The 25,228-nt window shown below is 35.2% G+C and overlaps 2 protein-coding genes across 6 annotated transcripts in view; one reads left to right on the top strand and one right to left on the bottom strand.

Annotated features, from left to right (window-relative positions):
* Window positions 1–25,228, top strand: part of GABRG3 (gamma-aminobutyric acid type A receptor subunit gamma3) — a 736,378-nt gene that overhangs the window by 442,733 nt on the left and 268,417 nt on the right. The window lies entirely within an intron of this gene.
* On the bottom strand, window positions 7,949–8,861 carry LOC143651604 (small ribosomal subunit protein eS4, X isoform-like). Its single transcript, XM_077122362.1, has 2 exons — window positions 8,317–8,861; window positions 7,949–8,276 (listed from the first exon to the last, which is right to left on the bottom strand). The coding sequence occupies exons 1-2, from the start codon at window positions 8,851–8,853 to the stop codon at window positions 8,022–8,024; spliced, it is 792 nt and encodes a 263-aa protein (XP_076978477.1). The 5' UTR covers window positions 8,854–8,861; the 3' UTR covers window positions 7,949–8,021.

Raw genomic sequence — 25,228 nt, 5'->3', positions numbered from 1 at the left:
ACAAAGGGAAGATAATTTTGAAATAAAATTCTGCTCTATTACCTTACCCTTTATTACTATTTCTCTCTTTCCTTGTGATTTGTAGTAAGGATGGCTGATATATCTAATTGATAATGCAAACTGTAATACAAGGACACTGTTTCATAGTTAAGGTTAAATGATTTTCCAAAACCTATTAATGGTGGGGTGTCAGAGGCAAGCTGTAAAAGCAACTAGTTTCTCTGGATTCCAGTCCTCATTTTTATATATTAGATAGAGAGGGATGATTTGTTTCCTTAAATCACAGTTCCATAAAACTAATTATAATAAAATTGTCAATCCACAAAAATTAATATTTACTTCAATACATTCTAGAAAAAATATATAGTTTTAATGTAGTCAAGGTATTATATTGATTTCTTAGAAGAATAGAACATAAGTGTGATAAGGAACATTCGATTTAATGATATTAACTCATTTTAATTGGTTAAGAGAAAAATAAACCTCAGAATCTTTTTTAAAGTAAAAAAATATGATCTTCGTAAACAGCAGTGAATGTGTACTTTAATGGCTTTAAGCACACATAGTTCAGTTTTAATTGTTTTACTTCAATAGAACTAGGATATAGTTATGGTTTATTAAGTTAATAAAAACTGAAATTGTAGTACAAAATTACATTAGCTCAGCTTCAAGCTTTCATCTGCACATAAATCACAGTTATTAGACTCAATTCTTATTTTAGGAAAAAGCAATATTGAAAATAATATCAGAAACAGATAGGGGCTACATTTTGGGGTGTTTTTATGTGTTTCTTTTCCCTCAGTTTCTTTAGTATAACCCATTTTGATCAGCAACCACTTTATTTACATGAATGAATTCCCTAAAGTGTTAGTCTACATCTTAAAATTTAAATCCATCATTAAGTTTAAAATTTTACCATTGAGGCTGTGTAAAAGGTCCAGCTCTTTGACTTCTTCCCTGACATCTCCATCAGGTATTCTCTTTCGTTCAGCCCCCAGCAACACTCTGTCTCTACCTTCCTCTATGCCTCAGATTTGAGTTGTAAGACTGTAGCTATAAACTCATTGTGGGTATTAGCCGTAGCTTGGTGGTCGTTCCTTCCTCTCAGCAAAAATGCATAACAATGCTAGATTTCTAGCACGATATTATCCCAGCTAGGTTCCCTCTTCTTCTACAAAAAGGAAATAATTACTCTTGCCTAACTTACAGTATTGTAGAGGTAGAAGGACATGCAACTGCAAAGTGAAATATACTAAGAGAAGGATGAGCTAGACTAGATAAAGCTCAGTTTTGTGAAGTATTTTAAAGGTAAAAGGACATGCAAATGCAAAGTGAAATATACTAAGAGAAGGATGAGCTAAACTAGAAAAAGCCATTTGGGTTATAGGATGCTTAGTTCCTAATTCTCAGGAAAGCTTCCTTCGTTTCTGAGTATTTCTCTCTATGAAATGAAGAGTTTGAACTATATGCTCTAAAAGAAAGTTTTCAAAAAAGTTATAGACATAAAATCAACACATCAAAATATTTTTATCAGCTCATAAGCTATCAACCCCAGCAAAATGAACATATGAGGAAGTAGGCACTTATAGGGAATTTAATAAACAAATGATAGAAAAGAATACCAAGTTAGAGGCAAAACTAATAAATTCCCATGGAGAAATAAACCACAATATTTGGGTTTATCTTTTCTACCAGACAACAATTATCTGAATCACTACTAAACAAAAATCTATCAGTTAGTAACTAGCTTTACTATGGCTATAACCTTTAATAAATAACCTAAAAATATCCATTAAAAGGTTTCTTCCAACTCTATAAAATACTATGAATCAAATTGAATAATACCTACTTATATAAAAGATAATTCACAGTTACTAAAAAATTGATTTTTCATCTGCTGGCATTTATTTTGGTCTTTGTTTTTGTTAATCTTCAGTATTAGAAGAAAATAATTTTTATCTTCCAAAAATTTAAGATTAAAGCATGGATATCTTTATTTATAAATGCTCAATTTATAAATAACACACCATTGACATAGAACCGTCATCAGCTTCCCCTGCTAGTCAGGTCAGCTGATTTTCTTTATCCTCTGAAACACTATTGTACAAAGACCATTGTTTAATATTAATATGCTATTAGTGCCTCATTTTTCTTTATTTTGTAATTTATTTCCTAATATCACAGAGAAACCCATGACATCTTGAATATTTTCATTATTTAATGGTAATTAAATGCCATTTTAATTATTTTTGTCAAAAAGAGATCAAGCTGATGTATTCTAAAATTTTCTGTTAAATATATTTGCACTTAGCAAGTAAGGAATTCACTCATGTCTTATTGGCCTATTTTCAAGTTTGTTCTTGTAACTCATAAACAAATACTTAACCCATACAAATCTTGTTGTCATCATTTTCTGTTGTCTTAGGTTGGGTTTGCCCAGAAGCAGAACCCCAAACAAGCATTTGAGTACAGCAGTATATATAGGAGGTGATCTCAGAAAACACTGGTGGTGGGGGTCAGGGTGTGCCAATAAAAGGGGTGACATGGAGCAGATTCCTTTACTGGGCACCTTGGGTGGAATACACCACATGTGCCTGTACTAGGAATAAGTGAGAATGCTGTACTCCCACTTCCATTTATCACTGGCTAAGTTCCTAATACTTCTAGTGAGAGGAGCTTCTGACAGAATTGGAGGCACCACTCACTGTAAGAGACCATGAATGCCAAAGGTGAGACACCACCTGCATGAGTATATCTCTGAAAACATCTTTCATGAATGTAACTGTTTGTTGAGCTCATCTATGGAGTCTTTAGAATAATACTTGATATTGATTTTCCATGCCTCCCTCAATCACATTTCAGTTGGCCTTTAGTTCTGAAATCCCTTGGGCTTTTTTGTTAGAACAAGGTGCAGAGAATTTGATTAGCATGTAAGTGAATCATATTATCTTGGCTGGTATAAAGTGCTAGGAAAGGGTCCTTGGAAACTGTTTAATCCAAATGTTCACTATACAGACAACTGAGTAACTTTCTATATCAGTTATGTATTCTATCTAGTTTCAGAGTAGGTGATATCTCACTCCTAAATCTGATATCCCTTCTAAAGAATGACAAACAACTTTAAGATCAGGATATTAGGGTAGAACCCAGGCAAAAGTTATGAAGTAGAGATATCGTTTGGTGTTCTACTCTCTTTTAAACAACTGAACTCCTCTCCCTTACCAACCTTTCTCCAAACATTCCATCTCCTCCTCAACAAATCTGGATTACCAGATGCCAAAATGTGAAATGGCTGGATCTTGGTCTTTTTCTTGGACCACATGTTAGAAAATTAGGAGTGTAATGTCTTCCATCTCAGGAATACTGATCCTTTAATAATACAATTGTGAAGGCATAAAAGAAACTCTTTCACTGAATTCTTAAGCATCATGGTATTTGAAAGAAAGGAATCCTTTTTTTTTTCCTCTTTTCCTTGGGGGCATACATGGTCCAGGAATCGAACCTGGGTCTCCCGCATGAAAGGTGAACAGTCTACCACTGAACCATCCGTGCACCCGAAAGGAATCCTTTTGAAGAGAGAAATACCTCAGAATTCTATGATACATCAAAACATGCTCATATTCTGGACTCAGCATGCCTACCAGCATGTCTGTTTACAGAGCATTCTGCTAACGGTTGGGCAATAGTGGGCAAATGGTGACTCACAGATAGCCAGGCAATTGGCATGATCAAAAATATCTACTGCGAGTAACCTTATTAGGGCATTTGATGTAAGTGAGGGCATTTTTATTATGATTGTATGATTTGGGTATGGATTCCAGAATTTCACAACTCTGTATTTAGGTATTTTTAAGACAGTTCAATCTATATTTTAGTGCATATTACTTATATAATAACTTGATTATTGATTTATTCAAGATTGATAAACAGAGTACTAATATTTAGGTAAAGACAACGATTTCATTTATCTAACGAGAGAAATTCCATCTCATTGAGATGAGATCAGACCTGCAAATCTTTTGTCTCCTGGAATTGATGTGTGAAGAAACCAAGTTAATTATGATCAGACTGGATTGTGTAATATGGGATAAAAAGAAAAGAAAGTTGCTGGATATGGCTCTTCTGTAAATGCCATCATCTAAAACTGTCAATCATTTTGAACCTATATGAAATAGAGCTGTTTTGCTTTGGCCTCTGCATGGTATATGTGTATGCATGCCTGTATTTATGTAGGTGTGTGTGCATGTGAACGTGTACATATGTGTGTTTGTACACATTCTTTACTGTGTTTGTTTCCAATTAACCCCAGTCCTCCTATCCTGAAAAGGTATAGATCCTGAATAAGAACTGAATTCTTACAAGTCTCAAAAGGTTATTTGCCTTCCTTTGTTTTTCAGGACACTCTTATATGGGTTAGATACAGGTGGTTATTTCAGGTTATTTCCCAACAATGTGTCTGATTGGATATGATGGATGAGAGAGAGGGAGGTGGAGATGATTTTCAGAGTTTCAAGTTTATGTTGATAATGTGGAAGTATCATCTATTGATGAGATTTCTACCTGTGTCAACTTGCCTTCCTGCCCCACCATACCCCAATTACAAGTTCATTCAGGGCAGTGGAAGAAACAGGTGCAAAGGTCCTAAAGTAGAAGATACTTTGTATATTCAGGCAGCAGATGGAGGCCACCATATAGCTTTTACTTGGAGTGAAAATAGGAGACACTGGAGAGTTTTGATCAGAAAAGTGACAGGATCTGATTTATGTTTTCGAAGGTCTTCTGTGGCTGCTCTGTGGAAAATGAATAAGAGATGAGCAAGGGTAGATGTAGGCAGAGTAATTGAAGGCAAGTGACACTGGTTGTTTGAATACTGTGTGGCAGAGGAAGTGGTGAGAAGTGCTTGGATTCTGAAAATATGTGAAGTGTACAGTGGAAACTATTTGGTGAGGGGCTGAACATGTGGTATGAAGGAAGAGAGATGTCAAGAATAAATTAAGTTTTATTTGCACAGATCAGGACCTCTGTGGGAGGAGTGGGTTTGTGTACAAAGATTAGGGGAAAGATCAGAGCTCTGTTTGGGGCATTTTGAATTTGAAGTGCTTAGTATATATCCACATGGAAATATTGAGTGAGTTTGCATGTACCAGAACAAAATCTGACAGAGAGGTTAAATATAATCTAGGAAACTAAAGCCATGAACTGGATAAAATCACATAGGGTACAAAAGAAGCAAGAAGAAAAAAGTATTGAAGACTTAACCATGGAGCAATACAGTATCAAGGTTAGAGATATGATGAGAAAGCAGCCAAGGAGACTGAAATGTAGCCAGTGAGCTGTGTCCATACACTCAGGGACCCCACCCGTACCAGTCTGAATCTATTGTGTACCCCAGAAAAGCCAAGTTCTTTAATCCTCATTCAGTATTGCTGGATGGGATCTTTTGATTGTTTCCATGGAGATGTGACCCGTCCAATTGTGGGTGGTAACATTTGATTAGATGTTTTCCTTTGAGATGTGTCTCCATGGAAATCATCAAGGTGGGTTGCTTACTGGAACTCCTTAAGAGGAAACCATTTTGGAAAAACTTTAGAACCACCAGAACCAGCAGAGTCAACAGAATGGACAGAGTCTCCAGGGAGGCCTGGAGAGAGGGCTAGCAGATGTCGCCACATGCCTTTCCAGCTGAGAGAAAAACCCTGAATGTCATCAGCCTTCTTGAACCAAGGTATCTTTCTTTGGATGTCTTAGATTGGACATTTTTATAGGTTCGCCTTAATTTGGACATTTTCATGACCTTTCAACTATACGCTTGCAATTTAATAAATTCCCCCTTTTTAAAGACTTTTCCATTTCTGGTATATTGCATTCCTATAGATTCCAAATTAACACATTGCCCTAGTAACAGCCTTGACCACGCTCAGCAATGGATGATGCTTTTTTAAGCTCTTTCATAATGGAGGCACAATTATCTTCATTTGACTGCAATACCCTAATTTGGGGGTTGTACTAATACTTAATCATCATGAAGGTACAGGGAAATCTGTTATTTCACCCCATAATGCAGGACCAACCTTCCACTTGTTTAATTTAGTCCACCAGTTTGGCTATGTATATCTCAAAAGAGGTATGACTTAAGTATCTGCATTATCTCCCATAGAAAAGGGGAGATTTCAAGTCTAGTCAGTGACTTTGAACAATTCATTCATCCCTCGGGTAGGATATTTGTCTTAGTTGCCCATAAAAATTCTGATTTATGCTTCTTTCCCAGCCATCTGTCCAGATTTGCATCTGCCCCTTATTTTTCATTTTTCAATAAAATACAACATTAAATGAAATATTACCATATACTCTCTTGACTGTGCCAAGCAAATTGGGATACAGGGTCATCCAGTATGTATGAGAGGAAGATAGCACCTGAAGGAGAAATGACTCTCTTCCTGATACTGAGTAGAAGTATTAAATAAATATGCATATTGTACTCTTTATTATTATTTATTTTTCTTAAAAACTTGTTGATTAATGAAAATAATTTTAAAATGTTTTTCCTTTTCCCTGAATGCTTATAAGCTTGAAAATAAAGCAATGCTTATAAAACATTAAATTAAATTAAATTTAGTGCATAGAAATTGCAGTTCCATGTTTTCTTTGTATAATGTCATTAAACAAGGTGTTAAATTCAACAATGAAATGAGAGTTGAAGACAAATGATTGATTTTGTATTAATTATTCTGTTGGTGTTCTTTGTTCTTTGGAATCAGCTATTATTAAGGACCAGATAGCAGACTTTCCAAGATAGATTTCTTCTGCAGGTATAATCTATTAAAAAAATTGAACAGGGTTAAATTTTTGCTCAATAGAAATGCAAACATTTAAGTTAAATGGTACGTACATACTTAGTGTGTACTCTATGTCTAAAGTATGAGGCGTAAAATCAAGTTGTTCCAGGAACAGAAAACACCCCAAACACAAAGAACCATATGACCCAGGTTTCTGGAATCTGAAAGCTTTTTTTCTTTTCTTTCCTGTTTTTTTTTTTTTTTTTTTTTGACTGAATACAAATCAGCTGACCCTGAGAATGATTCTCAAAAAAGAAAAAACTTTATAAAATCTTAGAAAATGAGACTTCTGCATTAAGTGAATGATTCTACCTATCCCGTCACAACACTACTTGATGGCTGAAATAAGTGAAGAAGGACATTATAGTAAAAAGATTATTGGAAACCCCTAAGAACAAGCACAAGTAAAGCACACATACACAAACACATGTACTTGGAAAATGGGATTAGGGGCCAATGGAGTATTTTAATTCATGTTTTAGATGAATTATAAATACTCAGAGAATAGAAAATTATAAAAAAAATCCTTAGGCTTAGTATTGTTTAATTATTTAGCAATGTGTGCTGTGCCTTAGTGATCAACACAGGTGTGAATTATAGATTGTTAAATAATCAATGGTGGAGAGTACATATATCTTATTGATAATATAGGCTATTATTTATCAAACTCATAATATGTACCAAAGTCTACATTAGAAGCTTTATATACATGGCTTCAAACTCTAATATTAACCTTCCAATAGGCAATTCATTCTTTATATATTCCTATTTCCAATCATCTCTAATTTTCAAATTTGTTTTATATATTTTTATTGAAGTATAATTGGCATATAGTAAAATGCATAGATCTTAGATATTTAATGTTTTGTGAAACATGCATACACGTGTGTAACCAACATTCATCCAAAAAAAGATATAGAATATTCCTATTATCCCTCAAATATTCCTTATTCCCCTTTACACTCAAATTTCCTACAGGCCTAAGGTAACTACACTATGATTTCTGTCACCATAGATTACTTTTTGCCTTTGGCTTTTAACAATTTGGCTATCATCTGTCCAGGTGCAGATCTTTTTGCGTTAGACTAGTTGGTATTTTTTTTTTCCAGGAGCAATTAATCATACTTTATTATTAATTAGCCACACAAAGAGTTCTTTCTCCATCCATGTCACCTAAAGATCATTTCACCCACTGCTCTGTTTTGCTGCCAGCCTCTTGTCTCTCTCTTCAGCAATTGTGAGGCGGATACCTTTTCCTCGGGGAAGAGAAATCCACGACTTGTTGCCTTTGCCAATAACAAAAATGTTGGAAAGCCGGGTGGCAAAGCTGTTGCCATTGGCATCTTTCACGTGAACCACATCAAAAGAACCAGGATGTCTCTCTCTGTTGGTGATCACACCAATTCTTCCCAGATTAGCACCTCCAGTAACCATACACAGGTTATCTTCCCAGATTAGCACCTCCAGTAACCATACACAGGTTACCAGTATCAAACTTTATGAAATAGGTAATCTTGCCTGTCTCCAAATCAATTTGAATGGTGTTGTTCACCTTGATGTGGGGATCAGGGTAGCAGATGGTACGAGCATCATGGGTCACCAGATGTGGGATTCCTTTTGTGCCTACAGAGATCTTCCTCACTTTGCACAACTTGTACTTGGCCTCCTCAGGTGTAATACGATGAACAGCAAAACGACCCTTGGTATCATAGATCAGACGGAAATTCTCTCCTGTCTTGTCAATGCTAATGACATCCATAAAGCCAGCAGGATAAGTTATATCAGTTCGGACCTTGCCATCAATCTTTATGAACCGCTGCATACAGATTTTCTTTACTTCATCTCCTGTTAGGGCGTACTTAAGTCTGTTTCTTAAGAAAATGATGAGAGGGAGACACTCTCTCAGTTTATGGGGGCCAGTGGATGGACGAGGAGCAAACACACCCGTCAGTTTGTCCAGCATCCAATGCTTTGGAGCTGCTACATGCTTCAAATGCTTCTTTGGACCACGAGCCATGGCTGCGCTAGGCATGGAAAGAGCTAGTTGGTATTTGTTGAGCTTATTGGACATGTAGATTTGAAAGGTTTCAGACATTATTTTTTCAAATATATTTTCTGCTCCTTTTTCTCTCACTCTCATTTTGGTATCACCATTAACTGCACTTAATGGTGCCCCACACATCCCTGAAGATTTTATTTACCTTAATTAATTTTTCTTTCTGATGTCTTCAGAGTGGATTCTTTCTTATGCCAGCTCAATTCTGCTATTGAATCCCACTACTGAAATTTTAATTTCATTTATTGTCATTTCAAATCCAATATTTCCATTTGGTTCATTTTTGCACTTTTGTTTTTTATTGATGCTCTTTATTTGATCAGCATCATCATAATACTTTTTATTTCTATGAACATAGTTTCCTTTAGCGCTCTGAATGAATATATATCATGTTTATTTTACATATATATATTGATATATGTATCTTCTTTGAAGTCTTTGCCTGCTAAGTCAAACTCTGGACTCCTCCAGAATTAGCTTCATACCCCCTGTTCATAGGTCATGCTATCCTGTCTCTTTTTTTTTTTTTTTAAAGAGAGAGGGAGGAAGGGAAGGAAAGAAAGACAGAGAAGGAAGGAAGGATGGAAGGAAGGAAGGGAGGAAGAAAGGGAAACATCTTTAAACATTTTCTTATTTTATTATATTTTGTTTGTTTGTTTGTTTTTTACATGGGCTGGGGCCGGGAATCGAACCGGGGTCCTCCGGCATAGCAGGCAAGCACTCTTGCCCGCTGAGCCACCGCGGCCCGCCCTATCCTGTCTCTTTTGATGCCTCATATGCCTGTTAAAAACTGGGCATTTTAAATAATATATTGCAGCAGTTCTGTGTGCCGATACCTCTAGGGCTTACTGTTTTGCAGTTTTTTGTTTGTTTACTGCATTGCCTAGACTATTTTCTGTGGAGCCTGTTATCCCCATGCGAAGGGCTTCTTGTGTCATTCTTTGACTTTTCCTTTTTTTATATTTTTAAGCCTGCCTTCCCAGGGATTACCAGTGAATCAGCATCATTTAATGGCAATAATTGATTACTCAGAGGTTTTCGAGTAGTTAGGTTTTTGCCCTTTACTATTGAATCTGTGTGTAACATGGATTTTTTTTTTGTAATTGAAAAAGTTAAGAAGTCTACGCTTTGTTCTGCCAGGGGTTTGTAGTAGCAAACACCTTCTCTACTCTCTCCTGACTGAGTGTAGGATAAATATAATCTTAGCAGAGTCCCTTTTAGCTGTCTCTTTACCTCGTTCTTCCTGTTAAAATTCTGACTAGTCTGTTCTTTTGCTACTTTCCCCAACTTGTATCTCAGCAGTGTTAGCCTTCCATGATTACTTGCCACTGAGATCTCAAGTGTTTCTTTAATGCCCCTAGAAATGGATTTTTCCATGCTGTGCTCCAAATAAAAGATTCACTACCCTGTCTTCCCTTGAATTTGAATTCCCTAGCCTATCTGTCTTTTTTCCTCCACCTGTAAGAATATTCTGAAATAGCTATGTATTTGTATTTTGATAGTAGTTTTATATATATTTTTAAGGTTTTTAGTTGTAATTAGTAGTAGAAATAGGGCAGAACATATTTCACGTTGTGTAGTTGTTTTTTTTTTTTGATGAATAGTATTCCATTATATGATATACCGCACTTTGTTTTCCTTTCTCCTGTAGATTAATATGTGAATTGCTTTTACTGCTATGAAAATTCTGTTACAAACATTCTTGTTTCATTTTTTAGCATGTTTTCATTTTTCTTAAATACCTAAAAATGGAAATAGTAGGCTATAGGGATAAACACAGTAAAAGAATGTTGGATAATAGGGTTTATGTTTTCCCTTTTGGGGTTTTGGACCTAGGTAGAGAGAGTAACAGTAATTTTAATGAAACAATGATACATTTAGTTCAAAATGGCTGATAAGCACAGCATGTAATTATCTTCCTTTCCATAATCCCATCATAATTATAGACTACAAATAAAAATAAAATAATTTCATAACATCACAGAAAATCCAGAAAAGAATCATTATTAGAAGAGGCTGTTGAGGTGTATATGGAGAACACAAATACGTGGGCTATTCTACAATAGTAAATATAAATGGACTACAATAACATCTAATAAAAATAATTATAGAGTGATATTATATTTAATGAAAAAGTGTCTCAAAAGATTGTTTGCACCACGTATTGTTTACACCTTGGTGACCTTTATTTAAAGAGGAAACAAGTGGGTGTATGTATATGTACATATATATATGTACAAACATACTTTGCTTTCTTGTATTCCATTTTATTGTACCTCACACATACTGCCTTTTTTACGAATTGAAGGTTTGTGGCAATCCCATACGGAACAGTTCTATCAGAGTCATTTTTTTCCAACAGTACGTACCCACTTCATGTCTCTGTACCACATTTTGGTATTTCTCACTATATTTCAAACTTTTTCATTGTTATTCTATCTGTTATAGTGATCTGTGATCAGTGATTTTTTATGTTATTATTGTAATTGTTTTGGGGTACTACTAGTCACACCCATGTAAGATGGCAAACATAATCAATAAATGTGTGTGTTCTGACTGCTTCACTGCCCAACTATTCCCCTATCTCTCTACCTCCTCTTGGATTTCCGTATTCCTTGAGACACTACAATATTTAAGATAGGTCAGTTAATAACCCTACAATGGTAAAGTAAAAAGAAGAGTCATAGTAAAGGGAAGACTGTTTTACAAAAGTCAAGTAAAAAGAAGAGTCATAGTTCTATCATTTTTGATGACCTTTTTGATTGAAAAGGTAGAAACAGTTAAGCTTAGTGGGAAGGCATGTTGAGAGCTGAGATAGGCTGAAATCTGGACCTTTTGTGCCAAACTGTTAGTCAAGTTGTGAAGGCTAAGAAGTTCTTGAAGTAAATTAAAAGCACCACTCTAGCAAACACATGAATGATGAGAAATCAGTTAGCCTTATTCCTGATATGGAGAAAGTTGTAATGGTCTAGATAGAAGATTAAACATGCCACAATATTCTTTTAAACTGATGTCAAATTCAGAGTAAAGCCCTAACTATCTTCTAGTCTATGAAGGCTGAGAGAGGTAAGGAAGGAGCAGATTTTGGATCATGAGGTTTAAGGAAAGAAGCCATCTCCATAACATAAAAGGGCAAGGTGAAGCAACAAGTGCAGATGTAGAAGCTGCAGCAATTTATCAAGAAAATCTAGCTAAGATAATTGATGAAGGGGCTACACTAAACAACACATATTCAATGTAGATGAAATAGCCTTCTATTGGAAGAAGATGTCTTCTAGGACTTTCATAAGAGAGAGAAGTGAATGCCAGTCTTCAAAAGCTTCAAAGGACAGGCTGACTCTTGTTAGGGGATAATACAGCTGGTGACTTTAAGTTGAATCCAATGCTCATATATCTTCTGAAAACCCAGGGCTCTTATGACTTATGTTAAGTTTATGCTTCCTGTGCTCTATAAATGGAACAACAAAGCCTGGATGATAGCACATCTCTTTACAACATGATTTACCAAATATTTACGCCCATTGTTGAGACCTACTACTTAGAAAAGATTATTTTCAAAAAATTACTGCCTAGTGCCAATACACCTGGTCTCTCAAGAGCTTGAATGGAGATGTGCAACAAGATTGATGTTGTGTTCATACCTGCTAACAGGTATGAACAATATCCATTCTGCAGTCCATGGATCAAGGAGTTATTTTGACTCAAAAGTCTTATTATTGAAGAAATATATTTCCTAAGGCAAGCATAGATAGTAATCCCTCTGATGGATCTGGACAATGCAAATTGAAAATCTGCAAAATAGTCACTATTCCAGATACCATTAAGAACATTCATGATTCATGGGAGAAGGTGGAAATATCAATATGTGTAGGAGTTTGGAAGAAGTTGATTCCACCCCTCATGGATGACTTTGAAGTGTTCAAGACTTCAGTAGAGGAAGTAACTGCAAATTTGGTGGAAATAACAAGAAATCTAGAATTAGAAGTGGAGCCTAAAGCTGTGACTGAATTGCTACAATCTCAGAATCAAACTTGAATGAATGAGGCACTTCTTCTCACGGATGAGCAAAGAAAGTATTTTGTTGAGATGGAATCTACTCCTGGTGAGGATACTGTAAACATTGCTGAAATGACAACAAACGATTTAGAATATTATATTAATTCAGTTGATAAAGCAATGGCAGGGTTAGAGAATGTTGACTCCAATTTTGAATGAAGCTCTACTGTGGGTAAAACGCCATCAATCAGCACCACATGCTACAGAGAAATACATCGTGAAAGGAAAAGCCAATCAATGCAGCAAACTTTGTTTTCTCACTTTCGTTAACTGCCACAGCAATCCTAACCTTCAGCAACCACCATCCTGATCAGTCTGCAGCCATAATCATTGACGCAAGACGACCTTCTACCAGCAAAAATATTAGGACTCATGTAAGCTTCAGATGATGATCAGCAATTTTTAGCCATAAAGTATTTTTTTAATTAAGGCATGTACATTGTTTTCTTAGACATAATGTTACTGCACATTTGATAGACTACAGTATAGTGTAAACATATCTTTTATATGAGCTGGGAAACCAAAATAAAGATAGTGTGGCTATCTTTATTGAAACTATTGCTTTATGCTGGTGATTTGGAATAGATTCCTGAAATATCTCTGAAGTATGCCTATGTATGTGTGTGTGTGTGTGTGTGTGTGTGTGTTTAAGGATATTAATAGATTCTATTAAACCTTGTAAAAGGGGATGGTAAGGAATAATGAGCACCAGGATAATTATCCCAGTGGGGGCATGCAAGAGGGTGGATTTAGTGAGAACATATATTTAGTTCTAGGTTATTATCAAAATCCTAACTTCTATTTCGGGTCATGGGTTTCAGGAATTCATTACTAAATATATCTAGTAGAGTAAATGAATAAAAGGATCAACGATAAATGTATATCATGAAAGAGGAATTATGAGTCATCAAATTATGTGCACCCAAGGTCCAAGAAAGAGAAAAAGGAAAAGAGAAAGAGAGAAAGAAAAGAAAATCATTTCGTGCAGTTTAGTGTCTCACAGTTTCATTGAGCAATTCATAAGTCAGGCAACATCTCATTCAGAAAGTAGAAAGGATCTCCACTGAGGGGGTGGAAAAGGGAAACAAGGGAGGAACTGTTGTGATTGGCTGACAATAAGTTTCCATTTTACATTGGTGGATCTTACCAAGTGAGAAACAGATATACATTGACTAGTATGATATGCCTGTTCATTCTAGTAAGCTCTCTCTATCAGGCTGAAACTAGTTTTATTACCAGATGTTCCTTACCAGCAACCCTGTAGGGTGTGCTCTGTTTTCTCAGTAAACCCTCGCAGGTCAATTGTTTTTGTCCTCTGGAAAAGTCCTTCTTGGAAAGAGGTCATCCCCTGGCAACATCCGATGCAGGTTGCCATTTTATTTTACTGGAAGAAAAGAGAAGAGGAGGGAGAGGGGAGAGAGAAATGAGGGGGAGGGAGAGGGGAGGGAGAGATGGGTGTAGTAGAGAAAAAAAAAATTCAAGTAGACAAAGAAGAGGAAATGTAAGTGCAGATGGGACTTAAATATAGCAGAGAATTCAGACATAGCAGAGGAATTGTAGCACTGGTTAAACAGGGTCCCGAGCAGCCTCAGCACCACACAGAGCACTGTCCAAGAGCAGGAGCTGGCCCTCAGGCAATGGTTAGGGGGGAATGATGTGATGGGCTCTGGGGAGATGGAATTCTTCTATCTGAGATGGTCACCTGTTTTATCTTACTCCACATAAAGCTATGAAAATAGGTCTGTAAATGAACTATCTGCAGTGAAACCTCCTGAGTAAGGTATAAGGCGAGATGGAGTCACTAGCGAGCACACCAACTGGTTATCACAGGCTCTCAGGAAACAGATTTAGTGCATAAATAGAACACTTTAGTGTGATTAGACATTGCAGAGATTTAAAGTACATCCCCAAAGCAAATGTAGGTACTATAAAAAAAGAAGGAAGCAGATTTCTTGAAATTAAATATAGGAATTCTGAAGTTTCACAAATTAAGAATTCATTAAAAGGATTGAATAACAATTACACGGTACTGATGATCTGGTAAGTGAAGCTAAGTCATTCTTTCAGAAAATGCCAATTCCAGAAAAAAAAAAGAGCTAAAAAGATGAGGGTAAGGGAAAGAATGAGAGGTAGGTAGGTAGATAGGTAAGGAGGGAGGGAGGGAGGCAGAAAAAGAGAGAGAGAGAGAGAGAGAAGAAGATAAAAACTGGAATTCCAGAGGGATAGAGAAAATAGAGTTTAGCATGGAAAGTATAATATAAATCCAAGAAAACCAGAGGAAAATACCCTTGAGCAGATCACTTTCTAATGGTCTACTTGCTCCCTCACTGCCCACACCCCTCCCCCCAAAAAAACACCATGATGACATCTATAAAGTCCAAAGATAAAAAGGAATGTTCTACATATTTCACCAGGAAATAAGTGGTTATTTACGAAGGAACAAGAATTAGCTGGCATAAAACTTAGTCATCTAAAGCATTAAAAGTTAGGAAATAATGGGCTTTACAATGTTTAGTGTTGTGGAGTACAGTCAGTTCTGCTATATTCGCCACATTCAAACCTTATTATAAACATCAAATAGAACATAATTCTATAAAACAAGTAAGAAGTCATATCTCCAAACCATATATTTTGAAAACTATCATCAGTAATATATAATTATTCATCATGATGGTAAATGTTGACAACTAAAACTAATATTAGTTTTCTATTGCTGACATAAGAAATTACAGTAAATTTAGTCCTTAAAAGAACATATCCTTAGTATGTTACATTTCTGTAGTTCATAACTTTGACACAAACTCTACTAGTTGAAAACCAAGTGCTGGCAGAGCCCATTCCTTCTGGAGGTTTTAGGGGAGAATACTTTCCCTTGCCTTTTACAGAATCAAGAGACCATCTACATTCCTTTCCTCTTGGCCCCTTTCTTGATCTTCAGACCACCTACACAGCATCCCTCTGACCTTGCTCTGTCATTATCTCTCCCATCCACTTTTAAGGACCTTAGTGATTAAACTGGATCCACCTAGATAATCCAGGATCTCTCTATTTTAGGATAAGCTCATTAGCAATCTGAATTCTACCTGCAATTTCAATTCTCCTTTGCCATGTAATTTAACATATTCATAAATTCTAAGGATTAGTTTATGGACATTTTAGGGGCCATTATTCTGCCTATCATATCACCTCATATTTAACGTTCAGTATATATTTCCTTAAAAGCAAATCACAAAACCCTGAAAGACTCCCCAGGGGCTTAAGTGTTAGAACCATTGAACCCACAACATGGGCAGGATGACCCAGAGGGACCTTACTGTAGAAAAACAGGGAAGGGGAGATAATGGAGTAATTCTGAAAATAGTTTAAATTTTTAATTAAATTATATAAGATTAAGAAACTGCTTGAAGGTAGCAGTGATTTTAGAGGAAGTGGAAACAGAAAGCACTTTCAGTTGTTATTCAAAGTTAACCAAACAATGAAAGACAGTCAATCATCACAGAAACCCTTTGATTTCAGAACTTCATTGTGAGCCATACCAGTCTCCCGCTCTTCCCAAAGGAGTCATGCCCAACATCAGGAAGATGAGCCTCACAGATGTACTGGTAGGAAGATTTTGGATGCAACAAAACAATCTAGATCTCTGGTTATATACCTTACCCTTTTCTGTCTTAATATTATTTTCCAGCAGATTACTAGCTAAATGGAAAATTCCCCCTTTTCAGTGATGAGAACTAACTAGAAAGTAATCATCACAGGACCTAAGAGTAATTTTGAATGGGAATAAAGAGGAGAGGAATATAAACTACATAAGGTAAGAGATAAATATATATAATATATAAATTCTACCTAGCAAAAATAAAAATAAAACAATTTAGACAACTGATTTTCATACACTGAAAAAGTAAAGGCACCTTGACTTTCTTTTGGAAAAATAAGACAGTGAAGAATAGGAAAATGAGCCAGCCAAAAGAGGAGAGAGGGGAGGGGAGAAGTGGGGAAGGAAGGGCAGGAGAGATGGGATTGAATCTTGATCCATTACTGGAGCACTTGGATTCATCCTCTTTTGAAGTCAAACCTGGCCCTGGATATTTCCAATTACACAATTCCAACAACAATAGAATGGATTATCTTTTTGCTCAAATTACTTTGCATTTGGTTTTATGACTCGCAACTCTTAAATATAGTAGTCTCACAAATTAATACCAAAAGCCAAATAGATGAAATCTACAATACAGTAAAAAATGTGCACATAATGTGAATAGAAAAATGCAGTAAGAAAATGTGTGTGTAATATGAACAGAAAATTCATATAGAAAAATGCAAATAGAAAACAAAAATAAGTTCAACTTCACTAAAATAGAAAACAGAAATGTAAAAATAGTGAATTACTATTTTCAACTATGAGATTAGCAAAAGTTAGAATGTTTGAAAGTGTTTGATGGTGATCATGTATTAAAGAAGCAGTTTTAAAAAACCTACATGAATACACCCATCTTGAAAATTGGCGTTCAGTATAGTTTCATTTAAACCTGCAATCCCACTAGCCTATTCCGCCAAATTCTGTCCCAACCCAGACAATGTTATCTGAAGTCAGACGGATTCAAAGTATGCGGATTATTTTGATCAATAACATGTTACTGATACTTCTATACTTCCCAGAACAATGGTGAAACAGTGTTTCACTACTTATATTTATCACTCAACATATATAACTGATCTTTTAAAATAATGTATCCATGCTTCTATTTATCCTATAATATAATTCTGATGGGCAAAACAGACAAATATAATGACACTCCACAGAAAAATAATTGGTCATCCTACTCAGGTCAGTCTATTCATATAATCCTGAGGGCTAATAAATCAAATTGTATTTGATAAAATGCATAAAAACCAACCAAATGTAGTGGCTTCCATCTTTTCCTTTAACAAATATTTAACAAATAAAATCACTAAAAAATGCTTGCTATAGTGTATTTTTGTTTATAGTTGAATTTAAAAGCGATATAAAGTATGCAGACATAAAACTTCATGCAGAATATAAAAGCTGTCATGAAGTTAAGGAAATAGGGAAATAATTATTTGAGAACAAAGAATGTAACATATCTTGACTCTGACGCTAACTTCTTGTGTGCCAGGAATCTATTAAAGAATGTATAAAAATATAAATGTCATGGTTAAAGAAATAAATTTCAGATGATACTGTTTTTACAAGTTGTAATTTTTTAAAAATCAAATATACATTGTGGTAAAATCAAATTGAAAATAAAACTGAGCAATAAATCCTTTAATGAAGAATCTTCACAAATATTACCTCAAATCACTATTGCTTCTGTGATATATTGCCCCATTGAAAATTGAGAAAGCAAACTGCCATTGTTTATTTATTGTTAACATTAGTTGCTCTGTAGAAATTAAATTTGACTTCCCTAGAAATACATTACAAGATATGAACAGCTTGTAATTTATAATATACATGTTAAGAAAGAACAAACCAAGAAATAAAGTTTGATCGCTTTCCTCCTCTAAAGCACTAGGGGAAACTGTTGATATAATTTTACTTCCTTCATTGTCATAAACATGAATTTAGTTGACTAATTTTAATAGCATGGAACACCCCAGAGAGTCCAATAAATGCCAAGTGCCAAACAATAGAAATGTAGTACATAACCAGGATAAAGGGAGGTTCTCCCTTGTCTTCATGATAATAGCTATGAGCCCTGGTACCCTTGGGGAACAGGTGACCTAAACTCCTGACCCTCACTGTGTTCCTACTGGTCATTGTCAAGTGTCCTACACTGAGTCAAGCAGAGAATCACTCCGTCGTTTTTCTTCTAGGTAAGCCTGGAAGAAAAGCTAAAGAAATCCTATTCAGGCCTTTAGAGTCTGCTGGGGAATTTCCCACTATTTCCAGAAAGCTATGTCCTTCTGATTCTAAAATAAAGCAATCAGAAATCCCCCAGGTAGCAAACGGTAGGTAGCAAGGGTCGTTACCAGCTAGTTCCCATAGCTTTATAGCATCCTATGTAAGATAGAAGAATGGCTGTAGTTTACACTCCATAGTCTTTTTAAAAAATTTGTGAAGCAATCTTTGTTTAAAACAAGTGGATACCATCTCAACCTTCTGATTTGGAAATTTATTCATTCACCAGATAGCAAGGCCAGAATGAGCCCAGGGGAGGAGTGGGCAATAGTCTGGGCAGTGTCCAAACATTCGCTCCCCATATGTAACAGAAGTTTGGATGAGAATAGTGTGTTCAAATTTGGTATAACAGTTCATTTCTAGTCCCAGTACATGGGCTGTGACATTAAAATTACTTTTAAATAAACTTTTTATTTTAGAATAGTTTTACGTTTATAAGAAAAAAGTATCAAACACTTGTCAAAATTAATAAACAAATATTGCTATTAAGAAAAAAACATATTTTTTCAGATTTACTTAGCTTTTATCTATTATCCTTCTATGTTCTGAGGTCCCATCCTGGATGGCACATCATATTTAGCTGTTCTGTCTTCTTTAGGGTCCTGTGAACTATGACAGCTTTTCAGACTTTTATTGATTTTGGTAACTTGTCAAAACCGAGGAATATTGGGCATGTATTTTGTAGAATGTACCTCAGTTGGGAATTATGTATTCTCATGACTAAACTGGAGTTATGAGTTAATCATAGAGGTAAAATGCCATTCTTGTCACATCATACCGTCAACAAGACTTATCACTGTTGGAGTTAACTTTGGTCACCTGGCCAAGGTAGTGTCTATTAGGCTTCTTCTCTGTAAAGTTACTTTTTCCCCCTTTTATATCGTTCTCTTTACTCAGAAGGAAGACTTAACTTCACAGTGAAGGAGTGGGGAGTTATGCTACATCTCCTTGAGAACAAAGAATCTATATTAATTATTAGAATTCTATATAGGAAATTTGTATATTCTTCCTCATTCATTGATTGATTTAATAATGAATTTTTATTAGTTTGGATTCCTGGATGTTTATTTCATACCTTGGGCTATGATCTAATACTACATTATTTATTTTGTTGCTCAAATATTTCCAGCTTTGGCCATGGGAGTTCTATCAGTTGTCATACCCAGTTTTTCAAATGTTTTTTTTGTTTGTTTCATTTTCATCCCTTTTTTTTTTATCTCCAGGCACTACAAATTTCCAGGCTTCTCTTTTACATTGCCTGCCCAATTTTAGGATCAGAGATTTCCCAAGGAGCCCTAACTCCTTTTATTTGAGAATGGTATTAAAATATGTGAGATGTAACCATATCTACTGGTTTATTGTTGCTTCTAGGACCTCTCAACTGACAGAGCAAGGGCATAGTATGTGCATAAAAGCCAGTGTTATATACACATATCTTGAAATATTACTATATGTAGCTATCTATATCAATATTAAGCTAAACATGAATTCAAACTGAGAGTCTCCAATTTTAACCACAGGGCTCATTCTAGCCTCTTCTTGCTCATCTGTAAACGCCTACTCCAACAGTGAGAATCCTGGCTTCCCACTCAGCATCCATTTGGTTAAGAGTTGAATTCCAGTATGTATGTAGTGGTTTCAGAATTTTTAACCCATACCACTGTGTGGGAAACTACTTCATCCACTACAGTACAGTGCTTAAGTACAGTTCCTTCTGTCATTAGACTTTCATACTTCATTCATTTCTGAAGTTTTTTAGGTCAATGTCTTTTGTCCTGACCCCCTTAAGTAACACCGCTTCATATACTTGTAATATAATCAGAGTCTTTTGTCCATAGCTTGCACTCCTGCCTGTCTCCCAACCTCTTAAATTGTTTTCGTACAATGTGTGCACATCAAGGATCACCCCTTGTGACGGAATGTTCTATAGGTTTTAACAAATGCATGGTGTAGGTCTCATTTAGAATAGTTTCACAACCCTTAGAAAACTGCCCTTTGTTTTACCTATTCACTAGCCCTCCCTTCCACCTCAACTCCTCATAATCACTGATCATTTTCACATGCCTATAGTTTGGTCTATTCCAGGTTGTTATATAAATGCAATCATATAGCAGACAGATTTTATATGGGTTTCTTTGACTTAGCAATATACATTTAAGATTCATCCAAGCTTTTGTTGGGCTTGATAGCTCACTCATTTTGCAGTAATTAAACTGCAAAATATCCCACTGTATGGAAGTACCTTCATTTATTCATCAATTTACCTATTGAAGAATTTCTTGCTTATTTCCATTTTTCTGGGAATTATAATCTATCAGTTACTATCAATTACTAGTGTTGCACTCACCAAGTATCACAGATTTTTCAATTTTGCCTTTTACTTCTGTTAGTTTTTAACCTCATGTAATTGACACTTTTTTAGGTGCATTCACATGTAATATTGTTCTACCTATTTGGAAAATTGATCCTTTCATCATAATATAATGTACTTTTTATCCCTACTAAACTTCCTTCTTTGAACTCTGCTTTGTCTGAAATAATAAAGATATCATGGCTTTTTGGTGGGGTTATTGTTAGCATGGTATAGTTTTCTTTATCCTCTAACTTTTATCTAGCAACTTTATATTTTAAGTGGGGTTCTCGTAGACAACATATAATTGGGTCTTTGTTTTTTATCCATTTTGACAATCTCTGACTTTTATTAGGTATATTTAGACCATTCCACTTAAACTGACTGATATAGTTTGATTAATATTTAACCATTAATTATAATTATACTCTATTAATTGTACTCTGACTGTAATTATACGCTATTATTTGTATTATTTTGTTCCTCCTCCACCAGTTTTTCCCCTGCTTCTCTGGTTTTAGTTTGGTATGTTATATTTTTCCACATTGTCCACTCTTTGTTACCAACTATAGTCCTTTAAAATTTTATTTATTAGTAGATTTAGAGTCTTCAGTATCGATTTTTAATAATCTAAGCCCACCTTCAAATAACATTACGCCACTTAAAGTGTAGTGCATCTACCTTATAAGAGAATATTCCCAATTACATGGAACATCATTGTCTTACATCTCACCTATACATATGTTATAATCACACAATAAATTGTTACTATTATTACTTTAAAAAGTTTTCTTTTAGATTATTAAGAATTAGGAAATTTAAGATTCTGTTTAATTTATCCCTACTCTGAGGCTTTTTTTTAATTTTCATTTTGTAATTCCTAGTTTCTGAAGGAACTTCTTTGAACATTTTCTACACAGGAGATCTGCTCACAATTAATTCCTTTAGTTTCTTGTTTTTTTTTTTTTTTTTCACCTGAGAATGATTTTATTCATTCTTTGCCTTTGAAAGATGCTTTTTTTGTGTATACAGAATTCTAAATAGCTATTTTTTTACTCAAATCTCTGTATTTCAGTCCACCATTATTGCTTCCATGGTTTCCCGTAAGAAGTCTGCCATGATTCTTATCCTTGTTTTTCCATAGGTAAGTTTTTTTTCCCTCCTTTGGTTTCTGGAAAGGTTTTCTATCTTTCTTTACCTCTTACTTTACTTATCTGCCTAGGCATTTTTGTTTGTTTGTTGTTTATCCTGCACATAATGTTATGAGTTCCTGGATCTCTTATTTGTCATCTGTCAATAATTTTAGAAAGTTCTCAGCAATTAATTCAAGTATTTCTTCTCAGTGTTCTTAGTTTTTCTCTTAGTATCCCAATTACATAGGTTATGTTTTTCAAAATTAGCTCAAAATTCTTGGATGTTGTTAAGTTTTTAAATTCTTTTTTCTACTTGCATTTCATTTTGAGACCTTTCTATTGATTTATCTTCAAGCTCATTTATTATTTTCTTAATTATATTGAATCTGTTGATGAGCTATTGAAAGTGTTCTTCAGCTTTTTATAGTGATTTTAATTTCTAGAATTTTCTTTGGATTCTTTCTTAGAGTTTCCAACTCTTTGCTTACATTACCAATCTATTCTTTCATGCTTTCTATTTTTATCAAAATCCCTAACATTATAATTATTTTAAATTCCCTGTCTGATAGTTCTAACATCTGTCATATGTGAATCTGTTTCTGATGATTGATTTGCCTCTTCAGATAATTTTTTTTCTTGACTTCCCATATGCCTTGCAATTTTTTGTGGAAAGGCAGACAAGTTGTGTCAGGTAGCAGTATGAGCACTTGTGTAATCTGGCTAGAAGCTGGCCTGAGTTGAATGTTTGTTGTAGCTGTAAGTGTCAGAAGCTTCAAATTCCTCTAGTTTTTGCACCCTTCTTGACATTGGGTTTCCTCAATTACTCCATCTTAGAAAGAGTCTGTGTCTTGCTGCTATTTCAGCTGTCAGCTTCTTTTATTACACTAGATCCTGTGATGTGGTGGTAAAGTGTGTGTTTGTGCACGCACGCACACGGGGGTCTTTTCTATAATATTCTGATTAAATCTTTATTTTAGTGGGCCTGTGTTTCTGTGTTGTAATCTTCATGAGTGTTTCTCAGTAGAATAGCATTTTTCTGCTTCCTCCATCCCTGTTCTTTCTCCTGACTTCAGGATTCTCCAGTCATGTCCTTGAAGCCCTGATCTTTTGTTGACTACACACACCTTCACCCTTAGGTGAGATTGGAAGGTTGGGTCAACTTGGATGGGAGGAATATCCTTTCCTCAACTGGGATAAGACTCTGACAAAGGATTTTTTTTCTCCTAGAGAGTGAGCCTTTTTATGGAGAAGACTGGGGATATTTCACAATGATTACTATCCTCCTACCCCTTTCTACTAGAGTCAGGAAGGGTTTTCTTTTTTTAATCTTTACTGTGAGAAACTCTTGGGGTTTTTGAGATGCAAAACCTGCAAAGTGCTGGGGCCCCTAAGACTGTGCTACCAATGCATTTCTAACGGTCAGTGTAGTCAGACTCAGCCTCCAGCAGTTAGTCAAAAAACATTTAAGCGTCCTTACAATTTCAGGCCTCAAGTGGAGGCTGATCCACCTAAGCAGATCTCAGCTCTTTCTCACTGGATGAGCCTGTCTGCCAAGACTTTAGGATGCTGGTTTGTTCTGCAACTTCAGTTCTACAGTGGGTCCAACAAGTTTATTATCTTTTGATCTGTCCTGCTTTTTCCTGTTATGGACTAGTGTGACAACTGTCAAGATCGTTATATATTGGAGTTTAGCAAAGATATTTAAGATAGAGCATTTTCCTTATTTTGCAGCATTTTTAAAAATAGAACTTTGTATTCATATGGCTATTTAGTCTTTAGTCTTAATCCCTATGCAAACTCTAATACTACATAAAGTCCTGTGCAGCCGAATGAGAATGAACACGTTTGAGATGACCACTAGGAGTGCAGATATAGTCACAATTATTTCCAGAATGTAAACTATGCATTGTATGCACTAATCAAGAAACTATATAAAAGATGATCCATGAGTTAATTTGCTTCTTTTGTCAACTGGAAAATGAGGAGGGTCCTCTCATGTGTCCCTTTGGATATCTGGAATAAAGGAGACTTGGTATTTAGGAGAGACATTTTTAAAACAGTTTTTTGATATATTCATCCTGAGTTGTTTGATTAGTTCCAGAGTCATCAGATTTAAAGCAAGGATGCTTAGAATAAGTTTTCATATTAGTATAGTAAATTAGTGCATTTTAGCTTGAATATATTTATTTTCCCAAAATACATTTCAAGGCTCTATTGGAATATAAAAACAAGAAAGAATTCAAGAACAGACAGTCTTGAGAGTCTCCTGTGCTAACACCAGGTGAGAACTTGGGCAAAGCCAGTGCACGCTACTCAGGAGGGCCATTTAAGGAGCCTGTCAACTGACCCACTAAGAAAACAGGAATCTGGGCAAGGAGTGAGATGGTAGTGGTTTGTGCAGTATTTCAAGGCATTTAGAACAAGCACCTGAATCTTTTGTCTTCTTTTACATTTTAAACATGCTGTCACACCTTCCCCTAAATATTTCCAATACTTATTGACAGAAAAAAGTGTTGCTAAGACAATAGCAAAGAAAAAGATTCAAAAGTATTGTGAATTTCTTACAGAAAAAGACACTTGATCTTATTTTCATGTTTTTATACCTTAGAAGAAAGGAGTGGAAAACATTCCCATGATATTATCAGAAAATAGCCTCCGCCATGACATAATTTGTTCCAAAAGCAATAAAAAACTGGATATCCATTTACTCTGTGTGTTTTTAGGATGGTAACTGAATTTTTTTTTATTTCTTCCTTTAAAGGAGAAAGCTATTACATAATCTATGGATGCTTTTATATTCTAATGATAAGTGAGTACACTATAGTGTCAAGTAAATCTATAGGTGTCCTGAATTTTCTTACTTTGCCATGTTAA

Source organism: Tamandua tetradactyla, chromosome 12 (assembly GCF_023851605.1).
Source record: "Tamandua tetradactyla isolate mTamTet1 chromosome 12, mTamTet1.pri, whole genome shotgun sequence".
Taxonomy (NCBI): domain Eukaryota; kingdom Metazoa; phylum Chordata; class Mammalia; order Pilosa; family Myrmecophagidae; genus Tamandua; species Tamandua tetradactyla.
This window is presented reverse-complemented; position numbering and strand designations above follow the sequence as displayed.